Source organism: Buceros rhinoceros, unplaced genomic scaffold, assembly GCF_000710305.1.
Source record: "Buceros rhinoceros silvestris isolate BGI_N320 unplaced genomic scaffold, ASM71030v1 scaffold22370, whole genome shotgun sequence".
NCBI lineage: Eukaryota > Metazoa > Chordata > Aves > Bucerotiformes > Bucerotidae > Buceros > Buceros rhinoceros.
Window position 1 is genome coordinate 1 of NW_010390458.1, and position 9663 is coordinate 9663.

At 50.8% G+C, this 9663-nt stretch overlaps 1 protein-coding gene across 1 annotated transcript in view; it reads left to right on the plus strand.

Moving 5' to 3' along the window:
• The first annotated feature begins 183 nt into the window (after nt 1-183).
• Nucleotides 184-9663, plus strand: part of COG4 (component of oligomeric golgi complex 4) — a 14000-nt gene continuing 4520 nt past the window's right edge. Inside the window, exons 1-11 of the mRNA XM_010137981.1 lie at nt 184-263; nt 705-819; nt 1243-1417; nt 2034-2227; nt 2704-2809; nt 4251-4408; nt 4935-4993; nt 6333-6466; nt 6982-7100; nt 7459-7625; nt 8379-8544. Coding sequence (XP_010136283.1) covers nt 241-263; nt 705-819; nt 1243-1417; nt 2034-2227; nt 2704-2809; nt 4251-4408; nt 4935-4993; nt 6333-6466; nt 6982-7100; nt 7459-7625; nt 8379-8544 — 1416 coding nt within the window. The 5' untranslated portion in view covers nt 184-240. The remainder of the gene's footprint in view (nt 264-704; nt 820-1242; nt 1418-2033; nt 2228-2703; nt 2810-4250; nt 4409-4934; nt 4994-6332; nt 6467-6981; nt 7101-7458; nt 7626-8378; nt 8545-9663) is intronic.

A 9663-nucleotide genomic window follows, 5' to 3' on the forward strand; every position in this document is an offset into this window, starting at 1 on the left:
GAAAATATTACAATTTACAGGATTAAAATAGAGCGTAGGAAGAATTTATTTGTCACGTGAGCTCTCAGCAGCGCTAATGCCTTGCTGGCTGCGTGTCCTTGACTTGGAGGTACGGTCTGTGATAAGCTGCTGGCCGGGAGGAGAGCTGAAGTCAAACAGGACTTTGTCCTTTTCTTTCAGAAAGTCGTGCAGGAAGAGCTGGATGCCCTCCTGGAACAGCAAAGCACTATAGAGAACAAGATGGTTGCACTTCATCGCATGGGGTTAGTGCTCCCCGCCCACCCTCTCTGCTTTTTTCTGCTTCTGCGCGCTGTCCAGTACCTCCCTGCTTCCTGCATGACGTGAAGATTCACATCAGCGTTGTCAGGGAAGCGCGTTCATTCTCAGAAAACGTCAGACTTTAAATCAGTTGGTGGTAGGGAACAGTAGTTGGATCCTCATCGCTAGGCCCCCAGTTCTTCTCAGCAACACCGACAGAGGGAACTGCTGCGCCTTCACACAGACTGACCCGTTCTGATGTAGCCAAGCAGTCTGTGCCACCCCTTCCAAAGCTGCCAGACTGATTTTGATGATTTGCTTCTGTAGGAGGGGCATGAGATGAGAGATGCTGTTGCTGATGGGGGCAATTGGCTTTGGAGGCAGAACCATCCTGTGGCCGACTACTTAACATTTTTATTTCATGTTCGATTCCCTTGTGTTCCCAGCCCTAACTTGCAGCTCATCGAGGGGGATGCCCAGCAGCTGGCGGGGATGATCACCTTTACCTGCAACCTGGCCGAGAACGTCAGCAGTAAGGTCCGCCAGCTCGACCTCGCCAAGGTAACTGGACTGAGGGGGTGCCTGGGACTTGTTGCCACCAACATGTGCTGTCATTGTCACCCAAGGCTGGTCAGGAAGGTGGGCTGTTATATTACTTGTACAGAGATGAGCTAAGAGACATCAAGCCTCAGCACTCAGCACAACTGCTCAAATCAAAACAGATCATGGATGGTTGTGTCTCTGGCCTGTGCCTGTTGGAGTGGAGTGTGGCCTCTGAGGTCATCCTGAGTTCTGACAAGTGCTCTTCCTCTTGCTGAACCATTGCTCTGAACGGCTTTTTAAGTAGGTTGGGGTTTTGCTCACGTTGTTTATTCTGTAGAGAAGTATCGCTTCTGCCTGTTTCTTCCTTTCCTGCCTTCCCCATGCTCATGATTCCCTGGTCCAGCCCGTAGCAGGAAGCCGTACTCGTTGCCTTTCTTGCAGAATCGACTCTATCAGGCCATTCAGAGAGCTGACGACATCCTCGACCTCAAGTTCTGCATGGATGGAGTTCAGACAGCCCTGCGGAATGAAGATTATGAGCAAGCAGCAGCTCACATCCATCGCTATCTGTCTCTGGACAAATCAGTGATTGAGCTCAGTCGTCAGGGCAAGGAAGGTGAGTGTTGTTCGTGAGGAGAAGCTGCTAAGTCACCTTTCCAGCAGATAACTAGAGGCTGTGTGGTGCCCTGTGGCAGTTAGCCTCAGCCCAGCAGACAAAGCAGAAGATCTCATGCTAGCCAAAGGTCTTGGTGTGTTAGAGAATAACCTAGAGAGGGACATTTTTGCAGTGTTCTGGGTTTGAATTAGCATTAATTACAGAGGAGAGTTCCTGGCACACAGTTTTAATGGTATTTCAGGTGCTAGCTAGGGGAAGGATAAGATGTTTTGGACAAGAGACGTGAGGCGGAAGGCTCTGTCAGGGAGAGCTGTTGCAGTGTTATGGTGTGCTACCAAGCAGAGCAACTGGAAATGAAGGAGTAAATTGTCTGATCCTTAAAAGAAATGTCTTGGTTGTTGTATTTGCATCCTCCGTGCAACACCACAACATGAGCTGTGTGTACACCACACATTACCAGTCTTTCCTTGCCTGTAAGGGAATTCCAGTGTGTCTTCTGCCTTCTCTGCCTAGGCTGCACGGTGTTGGTATCTCTCCTGGGAACAAAGGCAGCCCTTGACGCAGTACTAACACTGTGCTGTCACTTTTCCTTTTTTTTTCCTGCCCTTTTGACCAGGGGGTGTAATTGATGCCAACCTGAAGCTTCTGCAGGAAGCAGAGCAGCGCCTGAAGACAATTGTCACAGAGAAGTTTGACACAGCTATGAAGCAGGGAGACCTGCCCCAGGTGGAGCGGTTCTTCAAGATCTTTCCTCTGCTAGCCTTACATGAGGAGGGACTGAGCAAGTTCTCGGAGTACCTCTGCAAGCAGGTAACAGGTTCTCTGAAACATACTGGGACCTGTCTGGTCATCTAGGGGAGAGCAAAACCCAGTCTCTGTCAACAGACGTTGTGGAAGGACATCTTGGCCCTGGTTTGCTAATCTTAGAAACCAGCACAGGCCTTAGCTCATCTCTCTCGCTGCATTTTGGATCCCGGAATGGACTTTCTGGTGTCTGAATGCAGATCCCGATGGCTGGCTGCCTTCTCCTTCTGTGTCTTGCTCCTCGTGCTTGCTTAAAGCTCAAACAAGGGAGCCTGCAGTGAGAAGTACAAGCTTCTGCCTCTCCTTCATCCTGGAGTTTTCCACAAGGGAGAAAAGGATCCCTGTGCAAAGGAAGAACAACAACAATAGCTCCCACAATGGGAAGCCAGCAAAAGCTCTCTAGGGGAAGGGACAGAGGACCACCCCATGGGGTGAGCGATCTCTTTGAGTAGCAGCAGCTGAGTGGTGCTGTTGTCATGCAGGTGGCCAAGAAAGCAGAAGAGAACTTGCAGCTGGTGATGGGGACAGACATGAGTGACCGTCGAGCTGCTGTCATCTTTGCAGACACGCTGACGCTCCTCTTCGAAGGTAAACTGCCTTTTCCTTGTGATGGATTGCAAGTAGTCCGGGATGGGATTGTCCATCAGTTTAAATGCTTTGAATTTAGCTCCAGGAGATGACAAAATGCCTCCTTCCCCTTAGAGCTGTGGGAGTGTCGTGCTAGAGGGACAGACGTATAACAGACACATAACTAACAGCCTTTCTCCCAGCCAGGAGAGGGCTTTGCAGTAAACAAGCTTACCTCTACGTACCACCTGCACAGATACAACCTGGATTTGCAAAGGATTTGTTGGCTTCCTCTAGGAACCAGACTCCTCCTGTTCTCTGCATCCTCAAACGGGTGTTCCCTGAAGGTTTCTTCAGACATGTGGCTCTCCAGAGAAACAAATCGAATCCCTTAAGACTGAGTAGCTGTTGATGCCTCCAGGCCTAGCTCTTCAAGGAGGACTCTAGGAGCTTAAAAGCAGAGAGGGAAGGGAGAGAAGGGAATAGGAATATTCTGTGGGAATGTCACCACAGCAGGCACGGAGATCCCGTGGTGATCAACGATCTTCTCTATTAAGTCTGCTGTAATTCCAGGCTGCGCCACTGCCAGGTCGCTTCTCCTCAGCCTGGCACCCTTGCTGCTGTTGAAGGACCTTAGAGCTGCCAAGGTGCTCTTGGCAGAAGCATCAAAAGAAGGGGAGCATTGCTCTCTTGGAGTAGAGAGCTTGTGAGAAGACAGCAGTGTTGTCGAGATTCCTCCTCGGAGATGAACTTTTTCTCCAGGGAGGTCTTGCCTTCACTAATGATTGCTCTCTTGGGCATCTGAGTGACAGATAAGAGCAGAGCTTTCCCTAGGCTGATTCTCCTGGCACTGTTCTCCCGTAACCTGGCAGGTGCTGAAAGCTGAGGCTGGGTTTGGATGGCAGTTATGCCCCTGACATAGAATAGAATCACAGAATTCTTTAGGTTGGAAGAGACTTAAGATCACTGAGTCCAGCTGTTAACCCGTCACTGCCAAGTCACCACTAAACCATGTCCCTCAGACCACATCGACACATCTTTTAAACACCTCGAGGGGACTCAGGGATGATGCCAGGCTTAGCTCATGCAGCTTTCTTCTGTGGAAGCTTCATACCTTGTATCTTGCTGGGTCAGAGGGCAGCTGACACACATCGCATGGCAAGAACTCTCTTTAGGAAGGGAGATGGCTTCTACTCCAGGAGATTTGCACTGCAGCCTTGGAATAAATGGTGGAGAGGATGGAAGGTGTCATAAGCAGAGAGAAGATACCACGAAATGAGGGGTGGTAATGACAGGACTTCCTTGAAGTTCTAGGGGATGGCTGGACAATCTAAACTCTTTATCTGGGGAGCGAGTGATCCCTGGCTAGGTCCTGTCTGTGGACCTATGGGGCTCTGCTCAGGTTCCAGCCTGGATGGGAACTCCTCCTTGAGTCTCTCTTGGGCTTCTCCTCTCCCTGCAGGGATTGCTCGCATCGTGGAGACCCACCAGCCCATTGTGGAGACCTACTATGGCCCAGGGAGGCTGTACACCCTCATCAAGCACCTGCAAGTGGAGTGTGACCGGCAGGTGGAGAAGGTGGTGGACAAGTTCGTCAAAGAGAGGGACTATCACAGGCAGGTAAGAGGGGTGTGATGCTGCCTGGAACAGCCCACTGCGGCCTTCATCCAACTTCGTGGGGCTCCACCTGCCGTAAAGGTGGCAAAGTTTGACCTTGTGTATTGAGAGAAATGTTGCTTTGGTCCATATTTGTGCTGATGGCTGAAGAGATCTGGCCTGTAGCTACCCCTTCTGTCGCAGAGAAGGATTCGTTGGGAGCATGGTCAGTAGACCTGGGCACAGGATTCTTTGCTCTGCAGGTCTGTCAAGACCTTTCAGTGCACCTTCACCACTGTCCCTGCTTCTGTCTGTTAGATAACAGACAGCGGGTAACTGTCTCATGGTCATGTACCTTGGAGCCTCTGTCAGAGCTCCCATCCCACTGCCCTTCCTGGCAGGCTGAGCTCTGTCCTGGAGGCGGAGGTGGTCTCATGTGGTTCCCTTCTCTGGCCGAGCCTGCTGCCTGAGTGAGCCGCTCCTTAGGCTGCAGCACAAGAAGCATCATCAGCAAAGACTTTGGTGACTCTCGCGGTTTTTGTGATTGCAGTTCCAGCAAGTTCAGAACAGCATGATGAGAAGTTCTTCTGCAGAGAAGATTGAACCGAGGTACGAACAACACCTCTTTTTGCTCTCTAACCTGTCAGTCGTGAGCTGTCATTAACAGTACTTAGCATTTAGATAACTCTCCCAGTCTTTCCAGAAGTTCTCTGGCTACTAAAGCATAAAATCCAATTGTTGGGTGCCCTTCACTGCCCTTTTATAAAGGCAGCTTCTGTGCTGGTGCTTATTTTGCTTCCTTGTTACTTAAGCCTTGGTCCTAAACGTGGCCGGAGGGCTGGCAGTATCCCTGCACGTGATGCACTGGATCTTCAGTTGCCTGCCCACAACCTTTTGCTGGTCAGAGTATGGTCCTTGGAGCCCAAGAAATGGAGCAGCTCCCTGGGCAGATAATTTATGACAGAGTCAGGAATAAATCTTTAGGTTTTATTTAGTGTGTATGGCAACTGGGTAACATCGGTGTCTTCCTAATGAATGAAAGTGCTTTCAATCTCCCTCCTTTTCTTCTTAAGTAAGGCTATTTGTAAGTGCACCCAGCCCTGCTGGCACTGGTGACTTGCCTTGAAAGAAAACTTCCTTGGGCGAGATCAGTCTGTGAGCCCGTGTAATGAATTATTTCAGTGGTAATACAGAGATCCACTTGCTGTTTGCTGTGAGTAACTGTGTGTGCAACCCAGGTTCACTGCGCTTTCCTTTTTCATCTGTAAATTGAAGATAAAGGTTCCGTGTCCACTCGTGTGTTGCGAGGCCTGGAGCAGGATTTGTAAAGTTCTTTTGTGCGGCTAACGGAAAAGCTGCTGACGTGCCCGTCTCGTTTTCTGATGGTCATCTCTGGTCTGAACACTGTGTGCTGCATTGTCACAGGCTTTTTTTTTGGTTGCACGTTTCCCAAGCCGTTGAATTTAAACAGATTCTTCATCATGTTTAGAGAAACAAACGAATGTGTGCACAAAAGCTCAGATATGGAGATGGCAGGGACCAGGCATTTCTAATGCCGCCCAGGCAGGGCTCACAGCACCAAGGCAAACCCAAGGTAGGAAAGGGCTGCCCAAGGTCTCTTTGTCCAACCTCCCACTCAAAGCAGGGCTAATAGTGAAGTTTTATCAGGTCCCTTAGAGTCTTGCAGTCCTCACTGCTGTGATTTTAATGTAGTTGTTCTCACATCCACGAGGAAAAATGCAGCTTCTCTGGGGTGATTTTCTCAGGACGTTTTGCTGGTCCGTGCGTCCTTTGTGCACAGCGGTTGTTTGCTCAGCTTCGCCAGTTGATGGCGCAGATGGAAAGGGGTGGTGTGAATGTCATCCTAAGAGAGCAGAGAACGCTGAGTTAAGTTAGTGCCTCTCCTGTTAGGGCCTGGCTGCCTTCATTCTTGTTACGTTCTTTCCAGGGAACTTGATCCTATTTTAACAGAAGTCACTCTGATGAACGCCCGCAGTGAGCTCTACTTGAGATTCATCAAGAGACGAATAATAGCTGATTTTGAGGTGGGAGACTCCATGGCCTCCGAGGAGGTGAAGCAAGGTAACACCTTGTGTGCCAGTACTTGCAGGCTTTCCACTTCCCACAGCCAGAAGTGGAGATATCTCCACGTTAGCGGCAGAGCAGAGTGACACAGGTATTGCAAGGGCGTTCTGTGGCAGAGGATTGCGTAGCCTGGCCTCCTCAAACCTGTTTTCAGCACCAGTTGTTCCCTCTAATGAGGAAACCAACATTAAGAGTGATTGCAGAGGAATAATAAACGCGGTCCCTGAAGAGAGGGAGGGCCCTGTTGCTGCAGGCACAGATATAAAGGTGGAGGCCACGGGGAAAACAGTCTCAGGGGTTTAGTACTCTAGGGAGCTCTGGAAATAATTTTTCTCACCTGCAAAAGTCAGCTCAGCAATTTCAGCTCCATGGTTGAGGCCTGTGATTTATTCTGGGTTGGGTTTTGCAGGTGGGTGTCCGTTGGGTGCTCGTGAGACAGGCAGCAAGGGCGTGAGATGGAACTGCTTTCTGGCACTTGGTCCCTGCTGATGGTTCTCCTTTATATTCTGTAGAACATCAAAAATACCTGGACAAGCTCCTCAACAACTGTCTGCTGAGCCGCACCATGCAAGAGCTCATTGGCTACTACATCACCATGGAGGAGTACTTCATGAGGGAGACTGTCAACAAGGTAGGGCTCAGACTGCTGCTTACAATAGCCTGTGCTCTCTGCCTCTGGGTGCGCTCCACAGACCTCCGCTGAGCATCCCTAGGGAGCGAGATGAGTACCTGGCAGGTCTGCAGTTGTTGAAAAGGTCTTTTCTTTCCCTCAGCTTTGGAATGCCAGCAGTTGTTAGTGAACTTTGACTCCAAACGTACCTCTGAGTGTCTTCCAGAGTCAGATCTTCCATGGCGGTGGGTTAGGCTGCATAGTGCCAGGCCACACAGGGTGCAGTTCAGCTCGGGGTGAAAGGGGAAGGCTGGCAGTTTGGTCTTGCAGCACTGCTCTGAGAGGGCATCTTTTCTCACTGACACACCTTTCTTTGCAGGCTGTTGCCATGGACAGCTACGAGAAGGGCCAGCTCACCTCCAGCATGGTGGATGACGTGTTTTATATAGTGAAGAAGTGCATTGGGCGTGCTCTGTCCAGCTCCAGCATAGACTGTCTCTGTGCCATGATCAACCACTCTACCACCGAGCTGGAGTCTGACTTCAGGTAATGAAAATACTCCAGGTTCACTGACACTTGCCTCTGCCTCGTGTTCTGCAAACAGTGGTCGGTGTCAGCTCGTTGGAAGCTCATTCCTTGTGTTCTTTGCCTTTGAACCTCTGGTTTGTCACCTCCATGGAAGGTGGTCGTAGTAAGCAGTGTCAGGTGTGGTATGGGAAGCTGGAGCTGGGCATAATTTTCTCACAGGAGTGGTGGTGACCTGTGGAACAAACAGGAAGAGGAATCTCGTGGCCCAAAATCTCTATGAGACTGAGCCACCACGTAGCATTGAAGCATTACCCTGCTTGATGGTACTGGTCACCCCTAACTGTTCTCTGGGTTGCCTGTGAGATTGCACAGTAACTCTGTAATTCCAGGCTGCGCCACTGCCAGGTCGCTTCTCCTCAGCCTGGCACCCTTGCTGCTGTTGAAGGACCTTAGAGCTGCCAAGTTCCCAGGCAACTTGGGGGGAACCCGCAGAAATTGTCCTGCTCCTGTTCTTCATCCCAAGGTGGGATTGGGAAACGGTGATTGAAGACAGCAGGCAGCTGCAGGCAGGATTTGGGGGAAAGTTCAGAAACTGGGTGGTTGTATTTTTCTTCCAGCCTTGTGTCTTTTAGATGCTGTCAGGGGATATTTGCCAGCCCTCTCCTACCCCTGCGAAGTTCCGCTCACCTTATTCAGCTCAGCTGGAGTGTCCCAGAGCACAGCGCTGCCATGGCTCGGTTTAAGCCCTGGTATGTTCTGCTTGCCCCACAGGGAGGTTCTATGCAACAAACTGAAGCAGGGCTTTCCAGCCACGACCTTCCAGGACTTCCAGAGAGGGGTGACCAGTGCTGTGAACATCATGCAGAGCAGCCTGCAGCAGGGCAAGTTCGATACCAAAGGCATTGAAAGCACCGACGAGGCCAAGCAGTCCTTTCTGGTGGGTTTGGTGGCTGTTCTGGTGTAGAATGAAGTGGGGTGAGGGGAAGGACAATAGGGAGATCTTGGGAACAGGGTTGGTGTGACTATCACATGTTTTGAATAACCTGAAAACCTGCTCGGGCACGGTGGGTGGCCTGACATTGGATGTCCAGTAGGTGCTTCTGCCTCACCTCATGTTTGTAGGGCTTCCACACCAGGCCTGTGTAAGTACAATCCTGTGACTGCCATGATGATTCCTTCCAGGCTGGGGTGGAGTCTGGGCTCTTCGGAGGTGTCCATCAGTCCTGTTCTTCACAGGCTTTGCACAAAGGTGGTGGGGGAGCATCTCATCCACATCTTTGTCTATATGAAAAAGTCTCTTGCCCCAAGCTCAGGGACCCTTCATTCTCGCTTATCAGATTGGAGTTTCCAGGGTTGTCAGCAGGGTTGTCTGCTCTGCTTGGCTTGCCGAGATCCTCCCGTTGCCTTCTCCTAACAGCAGCGCTTGAGCAGGCCAGACCATGACAGTGACCGTTAGAGACCTCTTGGAGAGCGTTTGGAGGGCCATCACTCCTGTTTTCTGCAGAATCACACATCCTTTCCCGTGGTGGGATGACTTTCTGTTGTGGAAAAAGCCCTCACTGGGAGAGCGAGTCTGGATCTGTGCTCTCCTCTCAGCCAGCCCTGCTGTTAGTGCAGAGCTGTGGGCAGAGACTCCAAAAGCGGTGGGGAGGGGCTGGCTCACCCTGACTTGTCTCCATCTCACTGAGTTGCTGTGAACACCCAGTGCTGAAGAGGCTCCTTGGGACTTCTGCTGTACAAAGGGAGCAAGGAGAGCCCGAACTCTTCCATTTCATTAAATTCTTGGTTACAGGCTACTGCGTTTCTTGAAGTGAAGCACTTAAATTGTCAGTTCTCCTGCTGGAGTTCCTCGTTCCCCTGTCAGCTTGCCTCATTTCCTTGTCTGTGCAAACCTCAGCCTTACCCTGACATGTGGTTCAGCTTCAGCAGGTAGAGAACAGTCTGTTCCACAGAGAACAGATGCTTACTTGGCAGGAGTGGGGGTCGATTTCTTCTGCCTAGATCCTGCCCCGCTCTGCTTCCCTGGACACAGGGTATAAACAATGCCTCCAGCCAA